This window comes from Lampris incognitus, chromosome 5 (genome assembly GCF_029633865.1).
Source record: "Lampris incognitus isolate fLamInc1 chromosome 5, fLamInc1.hap2, whole genome shotgun sequence".
Taxonomy (NCBI): Eukaryota; Metazoa; Chordata; class Actinopteri; order Lampriformes; family Lampridae; genus Lampris; species Lampris incognitus.
Window position 1 is genome coordinate 67989471 of NC_079215.1, and position 27901 is coordinate 68017371.

The 27901-nt window shown below is 45.8% G+C and overlaps 1 protein-coding gene across 1 annotated transcript; it reads left to right on the top strand.

Moving 5' to 3' along the window:
• Window positions 1-2766: 2766 nt before the first annotated feature.
• LOC130113358 (myelin and lymphocyte protein-like) lies at window positions 2767-17894 on the top strand. The gene is made up of 4 exons (XM_056280943.1): window positions 2767-2856; window positions 12734-12901; window positions 15173-15298; window positions 17820-17894. Exons 1-4 carry the CDS (start codon window positions 2767-2769, stop codon window positions 17892-17894), a joined length of 459 nt encoding a protein of 152 aa, XP_056136918.1.
• The last annotated feature ends 10007 nt before the right edge of the window (window positions 17895-27901 follow it).

The following is a 27901-nucleotide window of genomic DNA, read 5'->3' on the forward strand; positions in this document are numbered from 1 at the left end:
ACATAAAATAACCATAACATAAATCAATTACGCAGAATAAAACGTAATATAATCACAAAATAAAGCAATTAGGCAAAATAAAACGTAAAATAACAACAAAATAAATCAATTAGGCAGAATAAAACATAAAATAACAACAAAATAAATCAATTAGGCAGAATAAAACGTACAATAACTATAAAATAAAGCAATTCGGCAGAATAAAACGTAAAATAACCATAAAATAAAGCAATTAGGCAGAATAAAACGTAAAATAACAAAAAATAAATCAATCAGGTAAAATAAAACGTAAAATAACCATAAAATAAATCAAGTAGGCAGAATAAAACGTAAAATAAATTGAATAGGCAGAAAAAACATAAACTAACAATAAAATAAATAAATTAAGCAGAATAAAACGTAAAATCACCACAAAATAAATCAATTAGGCCGAATAAAACATAAAATAACCATAAAATAAATCAATTAGACAGAATAAAACGTAAAATAACAGCAAAATAAATCAATTAGGCAGAACAAAACATAAAATAACCATAAAATAAAACAATTAAGCAGAATAAAACATAAACTAACCATAACATAAATTAATTAGGCAGAATAAAACGTAACATAATCACAAAATAAAGCAATTAGGCAGAATAAAACGTGAAATAACAACAAAATAAATCAATTAGGCAAAATAAAACGCAAAATAACAACAAAATAAATCAGTTAGGTAGAATAAAACGTAAATTAACAACAAAATAAATCAATTAGGTGGAATAAAACATAAAATAACCATAACATAAATCAATTAGGCAGAATAAAATGTAATATAATTACAAAATAAAGCAATTAGGCAAAATAAAACGTAAAATAACAACAAAATAAATCAATCAGGTAAGATAAAACGTAAAATAACCATAAAATAAATCAAGTAGGCAGAATAAAACGTAAAATAAATTGATTAGGCAGAACAAAACATAAAATAACAATAAAATAAATCCATTAAGCAGAATAAAACGTAAAATCACCACAAAATAAATCAATTAGGCGGAATAAAACATAAAATAACCATAACATAAATCAATTAGGCAGAATAAAACGTAATATAATCACAAAATAAAGCAATTAGGCAAAATAAAACGTAAAATAACAACAAAGTAAATCAATTAGGCGGAATAAAACATAAAATAACAACAAAATAAATCAATTAGGCAGAATAAAACGTAAAATAACTATAAAATAAAGCAATTCGGCAGAATAAAACGTAAAATAACCATAAAATAAAGCAATTAGGCAGAATAAAACGTAAAATAACAAAAAATAAAATCAATCAGGTAAAATAAAACGTAAAATAACCATAAAATAAATCAAGTAGGCAGAATAAAACGTAAAATAAATTGAATAGGCAGAAAAAACATAAAATAACAATAAAATAAATCAATTAAGCAGAATAAAACGTAAAATCACCACAAAATAAATCAATTAGGCCGAATAAAACATAAAATAACCATAAAATAAATCAATTAGACAGAATAAAACGTAAAATAACAACAAAATAAATCAATTAGGCAGAATAAAACGTAATATAATCACAAAATAAAGCAATTAGGAAAAATAAAACGGAAAATAACAGCAAAATAAATCAATTAGGCAGAATAAAACATAAAATAACAATAAAATAAATCAATTAGGCAGAATAAAACGTAAAATAACTATAAAATAAAGTGATTAGGCAGAATAAAACGTAAAATAACCATAAAATAAAGCAATTAGGCAGAATAAAACAGAAAATAACAACAAAATAAATCAATCAGGTAAAATAAAACGTAAAATAACCATAAAATAAATCAAGTAGGCAGAATAAAACATAAAATAACCATAAAATAAATAAATTAGGCAGAATAAAACGTAAAATAACAACAAATAAATCAATTAGGCAGAACAAAACGGAAAATAACGATAAAATAAAGCAATTAGGCAGAATAAAACGTAAAATAACAACAAAATATCAATTACGCAGAATAAAACATAAAATAACCATAAAATAAATAAATTAAGCAGAATAAAACGTAAAATAATAATAAAATACATCAATTAGGCAGAATAAAACGCAAAATAACAAATATATCAATTAGGCAGAATAAAACGTAAAATAACCATAAAATAACTGAATCATAAATAAGGATGACTAAACGATTGTTCGTTTTTAAGATATTACATTGGTCAGACCATTTTCTAGTAATCCATAAAGATCTTTGGCACGTTTTGATTTTATTAATTTCAGGAACTTAATATAGGATTAATACAGAGTGCATTGTAGTAGCAGTGAAGATGGGCGGAGTCTTAATAATTTCGGCCTTGTGAATAAAAAATATGGCTAAAATAAGTAAAACACTGATCAGCAGGTCCAATCTTTTATCTTCTAACGACACACAAAAATAACACTGTTATGATCTATCATATGCACTGTTGTGGTTTTTCTACTTAACCATTCCATAAACTGTTTCCATAACAACCGGGTATAAGGGCATCAAACAGACATGCTGCTGTGTTGTTCAATGTCACATGACACAAAACACGTGCATTATTCTCATACCTTAACACTCCACTGGCAGCACAGAGATCATTCAGTTTTTCTGACATACGGAAGTGTCATGACTGACCCTTCAGCCCCGCCCCCCTCAACCCCCACCCCCACCCCCCAACCCACCCCACCCCGCCCCGCCCCTGCCGAAACTCTCTCAGTTGTGTTCAGGTGCGCAGCGGGACGCACGAGCAGCCATGGCTTCCAACACGGCCACCATGAGCAACCTGCCGCGCGGGGCGGGAATCTGCACCACCATCCCGGACATCCTGTACCTGCCCGAGTTGGTGAGTCTCCCGGGGCAGACGGACGGGGCATGTAGGGAGCATGTAGGGGGCATGTGGGCTGATAGCTCTGGTCCAGAGGATCCAGAAGTGTGCTTGTTGACGGACAACAGACTGTCGGTCTTCATCATGTGTGTCATCACAGAGGGTTGTGTTGGACGAAAGAAGAAATAAGAAGAAATAAGACCGCAGTGTCACAGTTAAAGTTGTACTTCTGAGCGTTTTGTCGTCTTGCTCTGAAAAGTGCAGAAGTTATTAATAACCCCGGTGCGGTGCGCGTGCAGAGCAGACGAGGCGTGTTGGCTTCATGGACAGAGGCTCGTGTTCCACTAACAGCTAATTAACCCGCAGGTGATCAGAGGAACGCCGTCAGTAGACCCAGCAGAGCACGCGTCTGTTCAGAGCAGCGGTGCTGCGGTTTATCAGATGAGAAGTTGGACCTCCAGACAGACACACTACATAGTTTATCTCCAGATGAGAAGTCAGACCTCCAGACAGACACACTACATAGTTCATCTCCACAACTACAAGTGACGAACAACCTGTTTCACTGTCACACCCAAAAAACACACATCGATCTGTGACGTTACAACACAACTGGAATGTAGATGAACAGATATCTGACGTCAGTCTCTCTCCAACTGTCTCTATCTCAATTCTCTCTCTCTCCATCTGTCTGTCTCTATCTGTCTCTCTCCATCTGTCTGTCTCTTCCTCTGTCTGTTTCCCTCTCCATCTGTCGGTCTCTCTAGCTCTGTCTGTTTCTCTCTGTCTGTCTGTCTGTCTGTCTCTCTATCTCCTTCTGTCTGTCTCTGAATTGCCCTTCTGGGATAAATAAAGTCTGAATCTGAATCTCTCTCTCTCTCTCTCTATCGCTGTCTAGCTCTCTCTTCATCTGTCTGTATCTCCCTCTACCTTTGTCTGTCTCTCTCGCCATCTGTGTGTCTGCCTCTCCCTCTATCTGTCTGTCTCTCTCTATCTCTGTCTGTCTCTATCTGTCTCACTCTCTCATCTGTCTGTCTCTCTATCTTTGTTTGTCTCTCTCTCTCCATCTGAGTGTCTCTCTGTCTGTCTCTATCTGTCTCTCTCCATCTCTCTGTCTCTTCCTCTATCTCTGTCTGTCTCTCCATCTGTCTGTCTCTCTCTCTCTGTCAATTCAATATGTGCTTTATTGGCATGACATATGCTTGTGTACATATTGCCAAGGCATGTAAAACAACAACAACACTGTCTCTGTCTGTCTCTCTGTCTGTCTCTCAATCTGTCTGTCTCTTCCTCTGTCTGTCTCTCTCTCCATCTGCTGGTCTCTCGATCTCTCATCTGTCTGTCTCTCTCCATCTGTCTGTCACTCCCTGTATCTCTGTTTGACTCTATCTCTATCTGTCTCTCTCTCTCTCTCTCTCTCTCTCTCTCTCTCTCTCTCTCTCTCTCTCTCTCTCCATCTGTCTGTCTGTCTGTCTCTCTCATCTGTCTGTCTCTCTGTCTCGTCTGTCTCTCTCTCTCTCTCTCTCTCTCTCTCTCTCTCTCTCTCTCTCTCTCTCTCTCTCTCTCTCTCTCTCTCTCTCTCCATCTGTCTGTCTCTCTATCTCGGTCTGTCTCTCTCTCTCCATCTCGGTCTGTCTGTCTCTATCTGTCTCTCTCTCTCCATCTGTTTGTCTCTCTCCATATGTTTGTCTCTCTCCCTCCATCTGTCGCTCTCTCTATCCCTGTTTTTCTCTTTCCATCTGTCTCTCTCTCTGTTTGTCTCTCTCTATCAATTCTCAATTCAAAGGGCTTTATTGGCATGAAAGTTTTACGGCAATGTTGCCAAAGCATCCTAACGCAGTTTGAATGGTACACAATAACACTAATAATGAACATCAACACAACATTGTAACGATCAATAAAGAAACAATAACACAGCTGTAACAATAGAGAAACAGAAGCAGATCAGCAGGTGGAGCATGGGTGGTGAGGAGACTACAGCTGTCATGTGTTGTGCTGCTTGTCTCTCAGGCTGTCACATGACCCGACATGTCTCGCTGCTGCATCTATGAGCTGACACTGTTTTCCCCAAGTACATGTTGCATTTTGGTCTGGTCAGAGAGTGTGTCCAAGTCATTTTGGTCTGGTCAGAGTGTGTCCAAGTCATTTTGGTCTGGTCAGAGTGTCCAAGTCATTTTGGTCTGGTCAGAGAGTGTGTCCAAGTCATGTTGGTCTGGTCAGAGAGTGTGTCCATGTCATTTTGGTCTGGTCAGAGAGTGTGTCCAAGTCATGTTGGTCTGGTCAGAGAGTGTGTTCAAGTCATTTTGGTCTGGTCAGAGAGTGTGTCCAAGTCATGTTGGTCTGGTCAGAGAGTGTGTCCAAGTCATTTTGGTCTGGTCAGAGTGTGTCCAAGTCATTTTGGTCTGGTCAGAGTGTGTCCAAGTCATTTTGGTCTGGTCAGAGAGTGTCCAAGCCATTTTGGTCTGGTCAGAGAGTGTGTCCATGTCATTTTGGTCTGGTCAGAGAGTGTGTCCATGTCATTTTGGTCTGGTCAGAGAGTGTGTCCAAGTCTTGGAATTTACATTTAATTTATGTAAAGAATTTTGTTCTTAAGTCTTGGTATGTGCTACATTGTAGCAGGAAGTGTTGCTCTGTCTCCACCTGTCTCTCTGGACAGAGCCGATACAGCCTGTCTTCTTTGGGCAGCAGGTCTGCCTGTGTCGGCCAGTCTCTATGGCCAAGCTGTGATCACTGAGTCTGTACATAGTCAATGCCTTTCTCAGTTTCTGATCGGTTATGGTGGTCAGTAGTCTGCCATCGTGTACCGTCTGTTTAGAGCCACATAACGTTGAAGTTTTCTTTGAGTTTTTGTGATAGATGTTCAATGGTTAATGTAATTTTCTTTTTCTTTTGCTATAATTTGGTTGGGCCAGATTGTGTGAAGGTTGTCCTGATGACTTGTGCTGTTGGCTGAGCTGAGCCTCAAGACCAGCTAGCTGAGGGGACTCCTCTCTTTGTTCTCCTTTTGGAAACTGAGAGCTTTGTGATGGTAGGAGTCTAGGTCACTTGCTTTTAGGTGTTGGTAGAATGTGATTGCTCTTTTTTGCATCGTTATTAACAGGGGAAACTGGCCCAGTTCTGCTCGGCATCCATTGTTGGGTGTGTTCCTGTGTACTCTGAGAATGTTCTTGCAAATCTCAGTGTGCAGGGTTTCGATTGGGTGTTTGTCCCATTTTTCAAGGTCTTGATTTACAAGAGGACCCCACACTTCACTGCCATATAGTAGCATTGATTCAATTATGGATCTGATTATTTTGAGCCATGTTCTAACAGGTATGTCTATGTTTGAAGACTTTCTTTATAGTATAGAAAGCTCTTCTTCCCTTGTCTCTGAGATCATTAATAGTGAGATTGAAATTTCCTGTAGAGGTAATTATTAACCCCAAATATGTGTAGCTGTGTGTGTGTTCTGTGTCAGTGTAGCCTAGTAAGAACCTATTTGGGTTTCCCTGACACCTGGGTCGCTTCTGGAAGACCATAGTTCTAGTCTGTTTCAGATGAATTGTCAGGGCCCAGGTCTGACAGAAGTTTTGCAGATGATCCAGTTGCTGTTGTAATGCCTCTTTAGATGAAGCTAATAATATTAGATCATCTGCAAAAAGTAGGCATTTAATTTGTGCGTCAGAGAGGGTGAGACCAGGGATATCTGATTGTTCTAGAGATGTTGCCAGTTCATCAATATAACTGTTAAACAGGGTGGGGCTGAGACCGCAGCCCTGTCTCACACCCCTACTTTGAGGAGAAAAATCTGTTTCCATATTGGCAATTTTCACAGTGCATTTATTATTTGTATACATTGTTTTAATTATGTCATATGTTTTCCCCCCTACACCTTTTTAATTAATTTCAGAAACGGACCGCTGTGCCAAATTGAGTCAAACGCTTTTTTTAAATCTACAAAGCAAGAGAAGATGTTGACCTTGTTTTGGTGGACATGTTTATTAATGAGGGTGTGGAGGGTATAGATATGGTCTGTAGTTTGATGTTGTGATGTAAAACCGATTTGACTTCGGCTCAGGACATTATCATCACTGAGGAAGTCTTGCTTAGGATGCTGCAGAATAACTTCCCCAGGTTGCTACTGACACATGCCTCGGTAAATCTCTTTCAATCTCTGTCCTTCTCTCACCATCTGTCTCTCTCTCTCTCTCTATCTATCGCAGTCTCTCTCGCTGTCTGTCTGTCTCTGTCTCTCTCTCTATCTCAGTCTCTCTCGCTGTCTGTCTGTCTCTGTCTCTCAATTGAAATTCACAAGGGATTTATTGGCATGGGAAACATACGTGTACCTTGCCAAAACAAGTGTGAAACAAAACAAAAGTACACTGCTCAAAAAAATAAAGGGAACACATAAGCAATGCAATGTAGCTCCAAGTCAATCACACTTTTGAGATATCAACCTGTCCAGTTAGGAAGCAACACTGATTTGTGACTCAATTTCACCTGTTGGTAAATTGTCTCATTTCCACCAGGTGGAAATGAGACAATTTGCAAGACAACCCCTATAAAAGGAATGGATTTGCAGGTGGTGGCCACAGACCATTTGCCTGCCCTCATCTTTTCTGGCCGATCTTTGGTTAGTTTTTCATTTTGCTAGTGCCCTCACCACTAGAGGTGGCATGAGGCGGTATCTGCAACCTACAGAAGTTGCTCAGGTAGTGCAGCTCATCCAGGATGGCACATCAATGCGTGTTGTGGCAAGAAGATTTGATGTGTCTCCCAGCACAGTGTCCAGAGCATGGAGGAGGTACCAGGAGACAGGCCAGTACACCAGGAGACGTGGAGGGGGCCGCAGGAGGACAACAACCCCGCAGCAGGACCGCTATCTGGTCCTTTGTGCAAGGAGGAACAGGAGGAGCACTGCCGGAGCCCTACAAAACGACCTTCAACAGGCCACTAATGTGCAGGTTTCTGCTCAAACAGTGAGAAACAGAATGTATGAGGATGGTATGAGGGCCCGACGTCCACAATTGGGGCCTGTGCTCACAGCCCAACACCGTGCAGCCCGATTGACCTTTGCCAGAGAACATCTTGGTTGGCAGATTCGCCATTGGCGCCCTGTGTTCTTCACAGATGAGAGCAGGTTCACACTGAACACATGTGACAGACGTGAGAGAGTCTGGAGACGCTGTGGAGAACGTTCTGCTGCCTGCAACATCCTCCAGCATGACCGGTTTGGCGGTGGGTCAGTGATGGTCTGGGGAGGCATATCCTTGGAGGGCCGCACAGACCTCTACGTGCTAGCCAGAGGTACCATGACTGCCATTAGGTACCGGGATGAGATCCTCAGACCCATTGTCAGACCATATGCTGGTGCAGTGGGCCCTGGGTTCCTGCTCATGCATGACAATGCTCGTCCTCATGTGGCCAGAGTGTGTCAGCAGTTCCTGTATGTCGAGGGCATTGATGCTATGGACCGGCCTGCACGTTCCCCAGACCTGAATCCAATCGAGCACCTCTGGGACATCATGTCTCGTACCATCCGCCAACGCGATGTCGCACCACAGACTGTCCAGGAGTTGACCGATGCCCTGATCCAGGTCTGGGAGGAGATCCCTCAGGAGACCATCCGTCGTCTCATCAGGAGCATGCCCAGACGTTGTAGGGAGTGCATACAGGCACGTGGAGGCCACACACACTACTGAGCCTCATTTTGAATCGTCTTGAAGAATTTCCACAGAAGTTGGATCAGCCTATGTTCTCATTTTCCACTTTGATTTTGAGTATGAGTCTGAATCCAGACCTTAATGGGCTAATGATTTTGATTTCCATTGATCATTCTTAGATTATTTTGCTCTAAACACATTCCTCTGTCTAATAAATAAAGATTTTCAGCTGAAATATTTCATTCATCGAGGTCTATATTGTGTTTTTAGGTGTTCCCTTTATTTTTTTGAGCAGTGTACAATAAACCAGAACCATGTTTACTGGCCATGTGGGTCTGCACACACAGGGAATGTGACTCTTGTGTCATGGCTTTCTCAGTGTACTGAACATAGAATAACAACACTACAACACAACTCTCTCAGTGTACAGAACATAGAATAACAACACTACAACACAACTCTCCCAGTGTACTGAACATAGAATAACAACACTACAACACAACTCTCTCAGTGTACTTAACATAGAATAACAACACTACAACACAACTCTCTCAGTGTACTTAACATAGAATAACAACACTACAACACAACTCTCTCAGTGTACTTAACATAGAATAACAACACTACAACACAACTCTCTCAGTGTACTTAACATAGAATAACAACACTACAACACAACTCTCTGTGTACTTAACATAGAATAACAACACTACAACACAACTCTCTCAGTGTACTGAACACAGAATAACAACACTACAACACAACTCTCTCAGTGTACTGAACATAGAATAACAACACTACAACACAACTCTCTCAGTGTACCGAACATAGAATACCAACACTACAACACAACTCTCCCAGTGTACTGAACATAGAATAACAACACTACAACACAACTCTCTCAGTGTACTTAACATAGAATAACAACACTACAACACAACTCTCTCAGTGTACTGAACACAGAATAACAACACTACAACACAACTCTCTCATTGTACTGAACATAGAATAACAACACTACTACACAGATGCAGGTCAAGCACAGCCCCCCCCCCCCCGTCCGCTCATACACCCCTGGTCTGGGGCAGGCTGGGGACTGAGCGTTTGACCTGCATCTGTGATTTATGTGATTTATGATGTTTGTTTTTCTTCCCCTTTATATCTGTCCAAGTGGGAGAGTACTGCTGGCGTCGTCTGTGGCTGCCGCTTCTCCCTCTCGTAGCCCCCCTTCCCTTCCACCCCTGTATGTCTGCCCCCCTTCCCAGCCACCCCTGTATGTCTGTGTTATGTTCATCTGTCGTCTTGTTTCACTCCATTTATTGTAAAGTGACTTTTAGTACTTGAAAAGCGCTATATAAGATTGATTTATTATTATTATTATTATTATTATTTATTGACAGTGTTGTGTTAATTTGAATGACAGCCCGCGGAAAGAAACTGTTTTTATATCTGGTTGTTTTGGGGTACAGTGCTCTGTAGCGCCTACCAGAGGGGAGGAGTTGGAACAGGTTGGGACCAGGGTGTGATGGGTCTGCAGTGATGTTGCCTGCCTGGTTCCTGAGTCTGGAGGTGTATAAGTCCTGAATGGAGGGCAGGTTGGCACCAGTGATTTTCTCTGCAGACCTAACTGTCTGTTGAGGTCTGTCCCTGTCCTGTTTGGTGGCCGATCCAGACCAGACAGTGATGGATGTGCAGAGGCCAGACTGGATTATTGAGTGTAGAACTGAATCAGCAGTTCCTGAGGCAGGTTGAACTTCTTGAGCTGGTGGAGAAAGTACATCCTCTGCTGGGCCTTTTTGATGATTGTGTCTATGTTGGATGCCCCCTTAGGTCCTGGGAGATTGTGGAACCCAGAAATCTGTAGGTTTTCACTGCTGTTGAGTATGGTGAGGGGAGGCAGTGTTGGGGGGTCTCCTCCTGAAGTCCACCGTCATCTCCACTGTTTTGAACATATTCAGCTCCAGGTTGTTATGGCCACACCAGAAGGCCAGATGATCAACCTCCCATCTACATGCAGACTCATCACATTCCCGGATAAGGCCAATGATGTTTGTGTCATCCGTAAATTTCAGGAGTTAAACAGACGGGTTACGTGAGGTGCACTCATTTGTGTAGAGGGAGAAGAGTAGAGGGGAGAGCACACATCCCTGGGGGGCACCAGTGCTGATTGTCCGGGTGCTGGATGTGTTTTTCCCCAGCCTCACCAGCTGCCTCCTGTCTGTCAGGAAGTTTTTAATCCACTGGCAGATGGGGGCTGGTGGAGGGAGCAGGGTGAATTTGGAGTGGAGGATATCTGGGACGATGGTGTTGAACGCTGAACTGAAGTCCACAAACAGGACCCTTGCGTAAGTCCCTGGAGAGTTGAAGTGTTGGAAGATGTAGTGCCATCCCGTGTTGACTGCATCCTCCACTGACCTGTTTGCTTGGTAGGCAAACTGCAGGGGGTCGAGCAGGGGGCCTGTGATTTCCTTCAGGTGGGCCAATACCAGTCTCTCGAAGGAATTCATGACCACAGACGTTAGGGCAACGGGCCTGTCAACAGAATGTGTCACATTGCAACATCGTAGACAAATATATAAATTAGTATAGGTAAAATTTAACTTAAAACTGCAAACAGAAGAATTGTGATTTTGCTGTTCAGTGTTTAGTGTTTATATATATATATATATATACACGCACACAGAGTGCCCGGTGTACCCGGGGCACTCTATGGGGGGTACTGTGGGAGTATGGGGTACCGGTGCAGTTGCTAGAAGCCATCTGGTTCTTGTATAACCAAAGTGAGAGCTGTGTCCACATTCTCGGCACAAAGTCAAACACGTTTTCGGTGGGTGTCAGACTCCGCCAAGTTTGTCCCTAGTCTCCCATTCTGTTTGTGATATTCATGGACAGGATCTCAAGGTGCAGCCAAGGTGAGGAGTGTCTGTTTTGGGAACCTCAGAATTGCATCTCTGCTCTTCACAGATGATGTGGTTTTGTTGGCTTCATCAGAACGTGACCTCCAGCGCACTGGGGCGGTTTGCAGCTGAGTGTGAAATGGCCGAGATGAGAGTCAGCACCTCCAAGTCTGAGGCCATGGTTCTCTACCGGAAAATGGTGGATTGCTCCCTCCGGGTTGGGGATGAGTTGTTGTCTCAAGTGAAGGAGTTCAGGTATCTCGGGGTCTTGTTGACGAGTGAGGGTAGGATGGAGCGGGAGATTGACAGGTGGATTGGTGCAGCATCAGCAGTAATGTGGACATTGTACCGGACCGTTGTGGTGAAGAGGGAGCTGAGCCGGAAGGCAAAGCTCTCAGTTTACCAGTCAGTCTTTGTTCCAACCCTCACCTATGGTCAGGAGCTTTGGGTAGTGACTGAAAGGGTGAGATCGCGGATACAAGTGGCTGAAATGAGTTTCCTCCGTAGAGTGTCTGGGCTCAGCCTTAGAGATAGGGTGAGGAGGGACGTCCGGAGGGAGCTCGGAGTAGAGCCGCTGCTCCTTCACATCGAAAGGAGCCAGTTGAGGTGGTTCGGGCATCTAATTAGGATGCCTCCTGGGTGCCTTCCTTTGGAGGTTTACCGGGCACGGCCAACTGGGAGGAGACCCCGGGGTAGACCCAGAACTTGCTGGAGGGACTACATGTCCAATCTGGCCTGGGAACACCTTGGGATTCCCCAGCAGGAACTGCAGGGCGTTGTTGGGGAGAGGGACGTCTGGAGTACCCTACTTAGCTTGCTGCCACCGCGATCCGACCTCAGAGAAATGGCTGATGATGAATGAATGAATGAATGAATGAATGAATGAACATTATGATGGTTACTAGTCATATTTACGAGTCACATTAAGATGGTTACTAGTCATATTTACGAGTCACATTGTGACGGTTACTAGTCATGTTTACTTTTTACATTATGATGGTTCCTTCTCATATTTACTAGTCATATTTACTAGTCACATTATGATGATTACTAGTCATATTTACTAGTCACATTATGATGGTTACTAGACATGTGATGACATTTATAATCCTTAGTAGGATGCTTACTTGTTATTCACTACTCAAAATATTTACTGGTCTTGTTATGATATTCATTAGTCATTATATTTATCTGTTTTATTATTTACTCGTCATACAATTTATCAGTCATATAAGGATATTTACTATTGATAATGTCTTCTAGTCGTATATCTTGTTTTGTACTTGTCACATGATGGTTCAGGATAGCAGATATGCTACACAGAGCACAGTTATCTGTAAGCCGTGTGTTCTGCAGGTGTTTGGAGGTCTGGTGTGGATCCTAGTGGCGTGTACTCTGGTGGACCCAGCGAACCCACAGGGCTGGGTCATGTTCGTCTCCGTCTTCTGCTTCGTCATGACCTTCATCTGGATGCTGGTGTTCGCCTGCGGGGGGCATCACAACAGGAGCAGCTGGGCCGCCGCGGTGAGCCAGTCTGAAACCACAAACAGTCCAGACGTCAGAATCAGAATCAGAATCAATGATCCCCAAGAGGAAATTGGGTTCTACTACAGACACTCACACTCTAATAACTAAAAACTAAAAAGATACAAGATAAGAAAATAGAAACAAATAGAAACAAGAAAATCAGAACCAAATAGAAATAAAAGATAAAATAAGAAATAGAAATAAGAACAAAATATATCAGCAAGCATGGTGCACATACCACCCTATCTATACTGCACTACCGCAGCACACAACAAGCAGCAGGAACAAAACCCGACAGGGCCGGTCCAATGACCATTAACTCAGAGTGTCTGACAGTCTGAGTCTGAGGGAGGAGTTGTAAAGTTTGATGGCCACAGGCAGGACTGACCTCCTGTGGCGCTCTGTGGTGCTTTTCAGCAGAATGAGTCTCTTACTAAAAGTACTCCTGTGCCCAACCAGCATGTCATGGAGTGGGTGGAAGACATTGTCCCCAGAAACCGCCGCCAGAGAATCCAGCTCCACCCCCACAACGTCACCGGCCTTGTGGATCAGTTTATTGTCTATATACACCCCCAGGTACTTGTAGTATTCCACAGTGTCCACACTGACCCCCTGGGTGGGGACAGGGGTCACTGGTGTCATGTCCCTCTTCAGATCAACAATCAACTCCTTTGTCTTAGTCACGCTGAGCTACAGATTGTACCGCTCACACCACGTGACAAAGTTTCCCACCACAGCCCTCTACTCAGCCTCCTCGCCCTTACTGGTGCATCCAACTACAGCAGAGTCATCAGAGAACTCCTGAAGACGGCAGGACTCTGTGTGGTAGTTGAAGTCCGTGGTGTAGAGGGTGAAAAGGAAGGGAGACAGGACCGTCCCCTGCGGAGCCCCGGTGCTGCTGACCACTCTGTCTGTTTCAGACACTTGATTACTGCAACTCACTCCTCTATGGCATCAGTGCTAGCTCTATCAAGAGACTCCAATTGGTCCAGAACGCATCCGCCCGACTTTTAACTTTCACCAAATCCTGGCACCACATCACCCCGGTCCTAAAAGACCTCCACTGGCTACCCATCTCCCACCGGATCAATTACAAACTCCTGGTTCTTACTTATAAAGGCCTTCACAAACTGGCTCCCCCATACCTCACCGACCTCCTCGAGTTGTACTTGGCCAATTACCCCACTCTTCCGAGCCGTCCCGGTCTCTGCTCCGCCCCCTCTGCTGATCCGGGGAGGGCTGCAGACTACCACATGCCTCCTCCCATACATGTGGAGTCACCAGCCGCTTCTTTTCACCTGACAGTGAGGAGTTTCACCAGGGGGAGGTAGTGCGTGGGAGGATCCCGCTATTCCCCCAGTTCCCCTCCCCCCTTCCCGAACAGGCGCCCCGACCGACCAGAGGAGGCGCTAGTGCAGCGACCAGGACACATACCCACATCCGGCTTCCCACCCGCAGACACGGCCAGTTGTGTCTGTAGGGACGCCCGACCAAGTCGGAGGTAACACGGGGATTCGAACCAGCGATCCCCGTGTTGGTAGGCAACGGAATAGACTGCTACGCTACCCGGACGCCTGAATGGTTACATGTTAAGTATCAAGTGTCCTGACCGTCTGGCCTGTCTTTAGCTGAGTAACCTCTGGCCTGTCTGAGGTGAACACTGAACAGACCCTCCAACACGTGAGTTCAGTAGCAGGCCCACTTTGTCTTCAGATTTTTGTTCAGGAACAGAATTTGATCAGCATTGTCTGGGCTAAATGCACTCCTGTGCTATGATTATATCCCCCGTGGTACAGAAGACTCTCTGGGGAAACACTTGTGTCCGGGATACACAGGTATCTCTTTACAAGGTGTGACGAGTGGATACTCGCTCTGGTGCTCCTTCCACTAGTACAGTGGATTGGCTCCTGCAAGTGGAGTGGGAGTTGCCTCCTTTTATCTTGTAATTTCCTCCTGCGCCTGTTCCTGTGTGCTTTTCAATTTCTTTGCAGCGCCAGAAGTCACTGCACCACATGTCTCACCAAGTAGGTCAGCTGGAGTGCAAGAGTCCCTTAGACCTTGACTGCACTGGGGACAGTGGTTGATGTTCTACTTGTTCTACTGGTTTTCTACTGGTTTTACTGCTGACTGCTCTGTGTTTCTTCCAGATGAACTGATGGCTAAGCATTTCATTGCCAGCAGTGTTGGGCATGTGTGCATTTGACAAACAAAACAACTTGAACTTGAGATGAACTGTTTCATCTCTTCTTCTACTCTTCTTTCTTGTAGGACTTTATTTACCATGGCGTGGCAGCCTTCTTCTACCTCAGTGCTTCAGTGGCTTTGGCGAAAGTGACCCTGGAAAAGAAAGATGGCACCAACTTCAAGAACTACCAGCTGGATATCTCTGCCGTGGTGAGTCGGCTTTATCTGAAGAAGCTCTTGTATCTATTTATTAACATCTATTTAATATTGCATTTCATTATTATTTATTCTGCTCATGGGAATGCACAGCTCCAGACAGAAACAAGCAATTCATGATCAAACGCAACTCAGTTTACACATTGCATGGCCGAAGAGGAGCAGGGAGAAGGACACTTTATTTTACCTGCCCCTTACTCAAACATAAACACACAACTGAATACATGGTCTGTCAGTCAGTTACTCAACAACTAACTCTCACAGCTACATGAGAAATGAGAGAGAATCACAAAGCCATACACAATGATTCACCATCAACTGACAACCCATTAGCTGACGACTCCATACTGTCTAAGTGTTATCTCCTTATACATGTTGTGGAGCTGAGAGATATTTGTACAGCCCTTCAGATCGCTCTCTAAAGAATTCCACAGTTTGGCGCCACATACCGAAATACACATCTGCTTTAAAGTAGCACGTGCATACTGATGTTTAAAATTACATCCCCTTCTATGGTCCTCGTCCTCTGAACTAAGAACAAATAACTTTTGTAAATCTTCTGGTGATACTCTGCTTTTTGCCCTGTACATAACTAACAATGTCTGTAACACAGCTAAACCTCTAAGTTTCATTAATCCTGACTTCATAAACAGTCCGTCGGTGTGTTCTCTTGGATCCACTTTATGAATCATTCTTACTGCTCTTTTCTGTCATATCACCAATGGCTTTATGTTGCCCCACACTTCCACACAGTAACTGAAATATGGCAAAATAAGTGAACAGTACAGAATTCACATTACCTTGTAATCTAACATGTACTTTGCTTTGTTCTGAACAGAAATAATCTTACACACCCTTGTTTACATATGCTATATGAGATTTCCATGTCATAAACTTAGTTTTGTTCATATTAAATGATAACTTATTTTCCTCAAACCATCTTTTCAGTTGGACCATTTCATTTACAATGCTTTCTCCTAAACTTTTAAGTCATCTCCTGAACTAAACAAAGAGTGTCATCTGCAAACAAAACAAACTGCAGTATCTTTGACACTTCACATATGTCACTGATATATAAAATGAAAAGTTTCGGCCCCAACACCGAGCCTTGTGGGACTCCACGTTCAATCTGCATGCACTCAGATGTATTGCCAGCAAACTGAACAAATTGCTTTCTGTCATCTAAATAACTGCTTAACCAATTTAAAACCACTCTTCTCACACCACATGTATGTAATTTAGCAATTAATATGTTGTGATCTATTGTGTCGAATGTTTTTTTAAATCAATAAATACATCTACTGTGTAGGATGGAGCAGGGGATTGACAGGCGGATTGGTGCAGCATCAGCAGTAATGTGGACGTTGTACCAGACCATTGTGGTGAAGAGGGAGCTGAGCCAGAAGGCAAACCTCTCAATTTACCAGTCAGTCTTCATTCCAATCCTCACCTATGGTCATGAGCTTTGGGTAGTGACCAAAAGCATGAGATCGCAGATACAAGCGGCTGAAATGAGTTTCCTCCGTAGGGTGTCTGGGCTCAGCCTTAGAGATAGGGGAAAGAGCTCGGACATCCGGAGGGAGCTCGGAGTAGAGCCGCTGCTCCTTCGCATCGAAAGGAGCCAGTTGAAGTGGTTCGGGCATCTGATTAGGATGCCTCCTGGGCGCCTTCCTTTGGAGGTTTTCCGGGCACGGCCAACTGGGAGGAGACCCCGGGGTAGACCCAGAACTCACTGGAGGGACTACATGTCCAAGCTGGTCTGGGAACACCTTGGGATCCCCCAGGAGGAGCTGGAGGGCGTTTCTGGGGAGACGGGTGTCCGGGGTGCCCTACTTAGCTTTCTGCCACCACGACCCGACCCCAGAGAAGCAGCTGATGATGAATGAATGAATGAACATCAACAGCAACATAACAATAAATCATGGAACTAGTGAAGGGAAATGGAAATTCATACAGAGAACAAATATGCAAGAGTTGCTATGGTGTCGCCCCGCCCGATGCTGCATTTCGAAGTCATACCCTTGAAGGGTCTCCAGCCATCAGGCTACCTGACCCTCAGGGTGGCCCTCACTTACCTTGTCCTCAAGCCAGGTAAGTGAGGCATGGTCAGTGCAGATGAGGGAGTGGCTGCCCTTTAAATATGGCTGGAAGTGTCATACTGCCAGAACCACTGCCAGCAGCTTGCATCAGGTTACGCAGTAGTTCTTTTCTGCCTGACTCAGGGTACGACTGAAGTAGGCCACGACATGCTCCCCATTTTCTCCCCGCTGGGAGAGGACAACTGCAATCCCTACGTTACTGGCATCAGTGTCCACAATGAAGGACTGTTGGGCATCGGGGTAGGCCTAGAATGGCCTACCCCGATGCCCAACAGTCCTTCATTGGCTAAGACTGGCCTACCCCAAGGGAAACGGGTTTCCCAAAGCTTCTATGAACAGTAAAATCAGATTTTTGGGACATTAATATGTTTATGGTCAACATCTCTCTCTCTCTCTCTCTCTTGTTTTTTCCCCAGGTATTCTCTTATATGGCTACCCTGCTGTACTTCATCCACACCATTCTGTCTGCCATCAGATGGAAGTCTTTCTGATCCACCTCATCCTGTCATCCATCAGTCCAGATTCAAAGTTGGGTTCAGATCCGGCCGATGAAGCCAAAACCCGCCGGGACGTAGAGCAAGTTCTGTGATCAGAGATGAACCATGAGAAGATGCTGACGTCCCGTCTGCTTGAATCAGAAAGATCACGCAGCATCCATAAAAATACAACCATGACATTCTGTTTGATATCACTTAAAACGTCTTAGTGTTTTAAAGTTACAATCCTGAAGATTCACATGATGACTTTGCCAGGAAAAATGATGTGCGTAGTCACAGAGAGTTGAATCAGTTCCTCTGGACACATCTATTCAGAGAAATGTTTCATCGCTCATCTTGGTGACTTCTTCAGTGTCAACTGACTGCAGGTATCCCAACCCTTATAAACAATACAGTGGCATAATGACCGAAAACAGCAATAGGCCCCCCTCTCAGTTCAGGGATGGTGGCTCCCTCTTCACACAGATGGCCAAACCAGCGTTCCTCCTCGAAAGAGAGGCCACTGGCCTCTAGATGGTGTGGACTGTGGATTCCTGGCCTGACGTGTTAGGGCCCTGACACACCAGGCCAATGGTCGGCCATCGGCCAATGTCAGGCCGTCAGTGAGCGTCTGTGACCCTAGTTTTGAGGAGTGTCTCACACCGTTGGCACTAGCCGGACCCCTGTCGCCAGCTTTTCGGCCAATTCAGCATGTTGAATTGGCAGAGCCTGTCAGTGAGAGAGGTCACTCTGATTGGCTGTTCAGCTTTGCGAATCAGTGCAGAACGTACATGCTAGTTGGCCATCGGCTGTAGTCTTTGCAGTGTGTTCAAGTGCTACTTTTTGGTCGGATGGCAGGCAACGTGAGGCGACGCAACAGTCAGCCTTCGTTGCCGCTAGTTGGTTTGGTGTGTCTGGGCCCTTAGCTCTTCTGTGCAGTGATTGCAACTATTCCCCAATCCTCTGTGAATAGTACACATGGCCATGGTAACTCTAGTTAATGGTCACACCCATATTTGCATATGAAACTGGTCGCTGGTTTGGGTCATTATGCCACTGTATTGTTTATAAGGGTGGGGACACCTGCAGTCACTGTATTGTTTATAAGGGTGGGGACACCTGCAGTCACTGTATTGTTTATAAGGGTGGGGGTACCTGCAGTCACTGTATTGTTTATAAGGGTGGGGGTACCTGCAGTCACTGTATTGTTTATAAGGGTGGGGTACCTGCAGTCAGGTGAGACTGAAGAGGTCACTTAGCTGATGACGAAACTTTTCTGGTGTCCAGATGAACTGGTTCAACCTTCTGTGAATTCCTTACCTGGATTATTGAGCAGCATCAAGACATAGGGTGCATAGATTTTTCCATCTTCATCATGGCAGCCAAACGAAGAAGAAGAAGAGGAAGGTAGGTAGTGTTGGGTTTGAAAAAGTGAAGTGATTAAACTGTAAAATAAGGATATTCACTGTTGTAACTTTAAAGTAATTTAAAAGGTGGCAGCCCTCTTGTGAAGCCAACTCGGACCCCACAGTGGCCATTACACTGGTAGCCGCTGTGAGCACGACGCTGTCGTGGTGATTTTAGCGGAATCGAGCTAAGTTGCGAGCGATGTTTACAATCTGTAGCAGAAAGCTGATTTTTAGATGTACTTCCTTGTATCTGAGGGAGCGTATAGACAGTTTTGCAGCAATGTTGGACCATGTGTCATGGAGAGTTGTGTGTCAGCAGGTTTTCAGTACAACCCAACGTGTCACCGCCTGTTTCCAGTTGTGTTGTTTAGTGAAATCAGGTGTACTGGGATGGGTTTGTATTGTAAACCTGTGTCAATATGACTCTGCAAGTGCTGAGCGACTCGTGATGTTTAGAGTTTAATTTGACGGTGGGGATACCTTCGTGGGGGGGCAGCCGGGAACCGCCGCAGCCGGGACTGCGCTAACTAGCCAACTAAGGGGTCCTACCCGTTAGCCGAGGGCTAGCGAGTCTAGTCACCCGTGGTCACATTCATGTGAGGGTCCACCTAGGAAGCTGCACATCCACAGACTGACAGGCAAAATATTTTTATAAGGCAGATTTTGTTATTTTATTTTATTTTAATTAGTTTTGTTTTTAGCCTGAGCGCTGCATATCAAACAGTTTGTTCAGTCGACTTTGGCACTGAGCAAAAATCTTATAACGGCAGGAGAAACACCGGATTTCATCTCCGTGTGTGCGTATCCGTCCGCTGTTTATCTCATCCTATCGGGCCTGTCAACCCGCCGCTAATCTCATCCTACTGGCCCTGTCAGCCTGCCGCTAAACTCATCCTACTGGCCCTGTCAGCCTGCCGCTAAACTCATCCTACTGGGCCTGTCAGCCCACCACTAATCTCATCCTACTGGGCCTGTCAACCCGCCACTAATCTCATCCTACTGGGCCTGTCAGCCCGCCACTAAACTCATCCTACTGGGCCTGTCAGCTCTCTGCTAATCTCATCCTACTGGGCCTGTCAGCCCGTAGCTAATCTCATCCTACTGTGCCTGTCAACTCTGCTAATCTCATACTACTGAGCCTGTCAGCCCACCGCTAATCTCATCCTACTGGGCCTGTCAGCCTGCCACTAATCTCATCCTACTGGGCCTGTCAGCCCGCCGCTAATCTCATCCTACTGGCTCTGTCTGCCTGCCACTAAACTCATCCTACTGGCCCTGCCAGCTCTCTGCTAATCTCATCCTACTGGCCTGTCAGCCCACTGCTAATCTCATCCTACTGGGCCTGTCAACCCGCCGCTAATCTCATCCTACTGGGCCTGTCAGCCCGCTGCTAATCTCATCCTACTGGGCCTGTCAGCCTGCCGCTAATCTCATCCTACTGTGCCTGTCAACCCGCTGCTAATCTCATGCTGCTGGGCCTGTCAACCCGCCGCTAAACTCATCCTACTGGGCCTGACAGCCCGCCGCTAATCTCATCCTACTGGGCCTGTCAGCTCGCTGCTCATCTCATCCTGCTGGGCCTGTCAGCTCTCTGCTAATCTCATCCTACTGGGCCTGTCAGCCCGCCGCTAATCTCATCCTACTGGGCCTGTCAACCCGCCGCTAATCTCATTCTACTGGGCCTGTTAGCCCGCCGCTAATCTCATCCTATTGGCCCTGTCAACCCGCCGCTAATCTCATCCTACTGGGCCTGTCAACCCGCCGCTAATCTCATCCTACTGGGCCTGTCAGCCCGCCGCTAATCTCATCCTACTGGGCCTGTCAGTCCGCCGCTAATCTCATCCTACTGGGCCTGTCAACCCGCCGCTAATCTCATCCTACTGGGCCTGTCAGCTCTCTGCTAATCTCATCCTACTGGGCCTGTCAGTCCGCCGCTAATCTCATCCTACTGGGCCTGTCAGCCCGCCGCTAATCTCATCCTACTGGGCCTGTCAACCCGCCGCTAATCTCATCCTACTGGGCCTGTCAGCCCGCCGCTAATCTCATCCTACTGGGCCTGTCAGCCTGATGATGTTTGTGCACAGTTGTGATGTATGATCAAGGACCTTTCATGGTTGCAGTGATTCAAAACCTTTGAAGACCCTGTTTCATACCGCATCTGAGTGCTATCTCCTCAGCTGGTTTGTCGCCTAAATCCGAACACCGGAGACGGGGCAGGGATACCTGCCTGGCAGGGATATGCAGTCTATGTAGTGCACTCCTCTAGTTTATAATTCGAATGCATGTGGAGAGGAAAGAGCAAGTATCCGTTAATTTTCTTTTCCCTCTGAAAACAGGGTCGGTAGGCTGGCCTATCTGTAGCCGGTACTTACAACCATGATGACTGCAGACCAGACTTGTCCTGATCGCCTGCTCGTCTCATTCTCTGCCACAACACATCTGATGCCTTCTGCATGTGCACTTGGTGAAAACTGGACAATGCCAGTTTGTGCTGTGGGTCATGGTCATTGTTTTTAATGCGATATTGAATTGGGCCTACCCCGGGGTCTCCTCCCAGTTGGCCGTACCCGGTAAACCTCCAAAGGAAGGCGCCCAGGAGGCATCCTGATCACATGCCCGAACCACCTCAACTGGCTCCTTTCGATGTGAAGGAGCAGCGGCTCTACTCCGAGCTCCCTCCGGATGTCCGAGCTCCTCACCCTGTCTCTAGGGCTGAGCCCGGACACCCTACGGAGGAAACGCATTTCAGCCACTTGTATCCGCCATCTCACTGGTGCGGTCTCGTGTGGACTTGATCTGTGCGAACTCGCTGTACGGACTACATGTCCAATCTGGCCTGGGAACGCCCTGGGATCCCCCAGGAGGAGCTGGAGGATGTTGCTGGGGAGAGGGATGTCTGGAGTGCCCTACTTAGCTTGCTGCCACCGCGACCCGACCCCGGAGGAGTGGCTGATGATGAGACGAGATTTGATGAATTCGCCTGTAAATCTACAGTTTCCAGCCAGCTTTAGACGTATCCCTGTGCTCCGCAGTCTACTGTGTTAGTTACCTCCTGCTCACCGAGCTCGGGAGGAAAAGGGGAACAGTGACCATGTTCGAATGTTTCTAATAAATGACCCGGTCTCATCACTGGGTGCTTAAACACCGAAAGTTCACTTGCTCGCTCAGTGCTCAACTCAAGATGACACCTGATTTATACTGTGGTAGGTTAAGGCACTATATTGACCTACCTAAGCCCCGCCCCCCGGATACACGCGGAATGAAAGGGGGAGTAGCCTGATGGGGCGTGGCTTGAGGGGTGTGGCCTGACAGCTTTGTGACGACAGGGTGTGGGAGGTGTGTAATGTGTGATAGTCGGGTTTCTTTACTTTAGCGTTACTGTTGAGCTTGTTTCCGTGCAGTAACCGGTGACGGTGGGTATTCGGGGGGTACGACTTGGTCTGACGTGGCTTTTTGTATTTTTGTAAGTTTTTTTTTTCAAATCAACAATCGGAAGAAAAAATGAATGTAGAAGTGAACAAAGAAAACAGAATCCTGTCTGTTGTTTTTATAAGAGAAGTGTTTGGTTCTGTGACTTGGGGTTTTTTGTAAATTTGTGAAGTTGGTGAATAAACTGAAAACTGGTAAATGTGCTGGTACAGAACACCTGCCTCCATTTTATACCTGGGCCCATACATGTACACGGACAGCAGTACCTCTACCAGTACTAACATAGTAGTACCCCAGTACACACTGAGACACACGGTACACAGACAGCAGTACCTCTACCAGTACTAACATAGTAGTACCACAGTACACACTGAGACACACGGTACACAGACAGCAGTACCTCTATCAGTACTAACATAGTAGTACCACAGTACACACTGAGACACGGTACACAGACAGCAGTACCTCTATCAGTACTAACATAGTACCACAGTACACACTGAGACACACGGTACACAGACAACAGTACCTCTATCAGTACTAACATAGTACCCCAGTACACACTGATACACATGGTACACAGACAGCAGTACCTCTATCAGTACTAACATAGTAGTACCACAGTACATACTGAGACACACGGTACACGGACAACAGTACCTCTAACAGTACTAACATAGTAGTACCACAGTACACACTGATACACATGGTACACAGGCAACAGTACCTCTATCAGTACTAACATAGTACCCCAGTACATACTGATACACATAGTACACAGACAACAGTACCTCTATCAGTACTAACATAGTACCCCAGTACATACTGATACACATAGTACACAGACAACAGTACCTCTATCAGTACTAACATAGTACCACAGACCAACTCCAGTGCTTCTTTCCACTGCCTTGCTCAGGGGCACAGGCAGGAGCGTTAACCCTAACATGCATGTCTTTCTTTGATGGTGGGAGGAAACCGTCTTTGTGTGTGTGTGTGTGTGTGTGTGTGTGTGTGTGTGTTTACCCTAGGTGTTTCCATGGTTACCAGTGCTCAGGGATGGGGTGTGGAGAGGTGGAGTGACAGCGGCTGTTGACTCTTCTTCATATTTAATGAGCGGGACATAAGGTGAAGCAGGCGGGGGGAGGAGGAGCAGCGCTGTGGTCCGGACTCCGGTGACTGGTGAGGAGGCTCCCTGTCAACACCACCTCCCACCAGCCTGACGGTGCTGCTCCTCCCTGCTGGTGACCTGCTGTGTCACACAGCCAGGACCCGTTCCAGTGAGCCTGCTGCTGGTCCAGTGGTCAGCACTCTTCCTCACAGCAAGAAGGTCCTGGGTTCGAACCCCCGGCCGTCCCAGGTCCTCTCTGTGTGGAGTCTTCATGTTCTCCCCCTGTCTGCGTGGCTTTCCTCCCACCATCAAGAAGACATGCGTGTTAGGGTTCATACTCCTGCCTGTGTCCCTGAGCAAGGCAGTGGAAAGAAGAAGGGGAATTGGTCCCCGGATGCTGCAGCCGCCCGCTGCTCCTGTACAACAGGATGTTACGTGCCGAGAATGACCTCACTTGTATGTATGCACACGTGACTAATAAAGAGGATTCTATTGTATCTTATTGTCTTCTATTGTATCTTATTGTCTTCTATTGTGTTCTAGTCTTTTCCTGTAGCTACTTGTAACCAGGAGCCGTTCGGTGAGTCGTTGTGTTAGCAAGAGACGTGACGTGGTAAGAACCGCTTTGACTGGTTCAGAGGTCGTTTAAATGGGAAACACACACACACACACACACACACACACACACACACACACACACACACACACACACACACACACACACGTGTGTGTGTGTGTGTGTGTGTGTGAACAGGTGGCTGACCTGTAGCTGGCATGTATAATTAATCAGAGTAATGACTGAAGTTCCTCCATGAAACTGTAGAGTGCCCATCTCCTCATCCATTCTTCTGCCAATCCATCCATCATCCCTGCTTCATCCCCCTCCCTCCCTCCCTCCCTCCATCATCCCTGCTTCATCCCCCTCCCTCCCTCCCTCCATCCATCATCCCTGCTTCATCCCCCTCCCTCCCTCCCTCCATCATCCCTGCTTCATCCCCCCTCCCTCCCTCCATCATCTCTGCTTCATCCCCCTCCCTCCCTCCCTCCCTCCCTCCATCATCCCTGCTTCATCCCCCTCCCTCCCTCCCTCCCTCCATCATCCCTGCTTCATCCCCCCTCCCTCCCTCCATCATCTCTGCTTCATCCCCCCCTCCCTCCATCCATCATCTCTGCTTCATCCCCCCCTCCCTTCCTCCATCATCTCTGCTTCATCCCCCCTCCCTCCCTCCATCATCTCTGCTTCATCCCCCCTCCCTCCCTCCATCATCCCTGCTTCATTCCCCCTCCCTCCATCATCCCTGCTTCATCCCCCCCCTCCCTCCATCATCCCTGCTTCATCCCCCCCGTTCCCTCCATCATCCCTGCTTCATCCCCCCCGTTCCCTCCATCATCCCTGCTTCATCCCCCCCTCCCTCCATCATCCCTGCTTCATCCCTCCCTCCCTCCATCATCCCTGCTTCATCCCCCCTCCCTCCCTCCCTCCATCATCCCTGCTTCATCCCTCCCTCCATCTCTCCATCATCCCTGCTTCATCCCCCCTCCCTCCCTCCATCATCCCTGCTTCATCCCCCCCTCCCTCCCTCCATCCATCAACGATAAGCAGAACGGTCTCAATCAGCAGCTTGCTCATCTCAACCTGTGTCTACTACTACTACTACTACTACTACTACTACTACTCATCTCAACCTGTGTCTACTACTACTACTACTACTACTACTACTACTACTACTACTCATCTCAACCTGTGTCTACTACTACTGCTACTACTACTCATCTCAACCTGTGTCTACTACTACTACTACTACTACTCATCTCAACCTGTGTCTACTACTACTGCTACTACTACTCATATCAACCTGTGTCTACTATTACTACGGCTACTGCTACTCATCTCGTGTCTACTACTACTACTACTACTACTACTACCACTACTACGACTACTGCTACTACTCATCTCATCTTATGTGTACTACTACTACTTCTACTATTACTCATCATCTCATCCTGTGTTTACTACTACTACTACTACTCTCATCTTGTGTCTATTACTACTACTACTGCTACTACTACTACTCTCAACCTGTGTCTACTACTACTACTACTCACCTCAACCTGTGTCTACTACTACTGCTACTACTACTCATCTCAACCTGTGTCTACTACTTCTGCTACTACTACTCACCTCAACCTGTCTACTACTACTGCTACTCATCTCATCTTGTGTCTACTACTATTACTCCTCTCATCCTGTGCTTACTACTACTACTCTCATCTTGTCTATTACTACTACTTCTGCCACTACTACTCATCTCAACCTGTGTCTACTACTACTACTGCTACTACTACTACTCATCTCAACCTGTGTCTACTACTACTGCTACTACTACTCATCTCAACCTGTGTCTACTACTACTGCTACTACTACTCATCTCAACCTGTGTCTACTACTACTGCTACTACTACTCATCTCAACCTGTGTCTACTACTACTACTGCTATTACTCATCTCATCCTGTGTCTACTACTACTACTACTACTACTCATCCTGTGTCTACTACTACTACTGCTACTACGACTACTACTCATCCTGTGTCTAATACTACTACTACTACTACTATTCATCTCATCCTGTATGATTGTTAGTAATATCAGGGGTAGTACTACTACTACTACTATTCATCTCATCCTGTATGATTGTTAGTAATATCAGGGGTAGTACTACTACTACTAGTACTACTACTACTTTGGCTTGCTGTTCTTTGCACTCCGGCCGGTCCACACGTCACATGTCCTACATGTGTGTACTGACTTTACACGTGTGTGTTTATTGTGTTGTGTTCCATGTACTCATGTAGTACTCAGATGTACTCCATGTGGGCGCTCCGCCAGGTCTCCTGCTACTGCGTAGGACTGGACCTCCTGGATGTGAGAGGAGGAGTGTGACGTTCGTCTGGTTTTCAGCACTGACGTCATGTTACACAAGCACGTGTTCGTCCTTTAATCATCAGATCTGTTAATAAGGTTAATGGCTCAGCTGTGTGCTTACTTTACATGCATTTATACTCATTAACGAACCATTTCTTTTCCATGCACAAGTTATACCGAGAGGAAGAACAAGGAAAATGAAACAGATAAGCAAATGAAAAACAGCCACGACAGTACGTCTGAACAGACTTCACAGGACACGGCAGACAGGAAGAGACCGCGAAACAGAATTAACACCCAACTTCCGGCTGCCCACTGGCACACGCCGCCTGCCCACCGATTAGAATGAAGTCAGTGCCACCCAGCGGCCGTTGTTGCTCATTACATCCAATATGGCCTGGTCCAGAATGGAGTTTAGTTTGGCTTCCTTTACTTTTTTGTCTGTGAATGTTCTCATTCATCCAGGTCGTCATGGTTCTCCAAAGGAGGTGAATCAAGTGCAGCTGGACTTGGTATATATCCGTGAAGACGTTTCGCCTCTCATCCAAGAGGCTTCCTCAGTTCTTTTCTGACTAGACCAAGCTAGTCTGACTAGACCAAGCTAGTCTGACTGGCTGCTGATGAGACTCAGTATTTATCTTCTAGGAGTCGCTGTCAGAGCCATAGATATGCGTGGCTCTTTTGTGTACCGATGTTTGGCCGCGCCCGTCGCCATCGGAGCTGTTGATTTGCATTTGTTTAGCAGCGACGGTGGTTGGGGGTGTTAGTTTCCACTTCATTGTTCAGTGGTCATGAGAGTGGTTGGAGCCGTTAGTGAGCGACTGTTGTTCTTGGAGGCTAGGCTTCTTGAGTCTCCTGGGTAGAGATGAAAGGACGGCATTGTAAGTGGGAGATAGGTGGTGTCGCAGACCTCCTCCTCTGTTGAGGGATGGTTTTTCCAGTTTCACATAGATGGCTTCCTTCACCCCTCTTTCAAACCATCTATCTTCCCTGTCCAAAATGTGTACGTTGCTGTCCTGGAAGGAGTGTGTCTTCTCCTTTAGGTGTAGATAGACTGCTGCTGAGTCTTGTCCTGAGGAGTTTGGCCTTCTGTGTTGGGCCATCCGTTTGTGTAGTGGTTGTTTGGTTCCTCCTATGTATAGGTCAGTA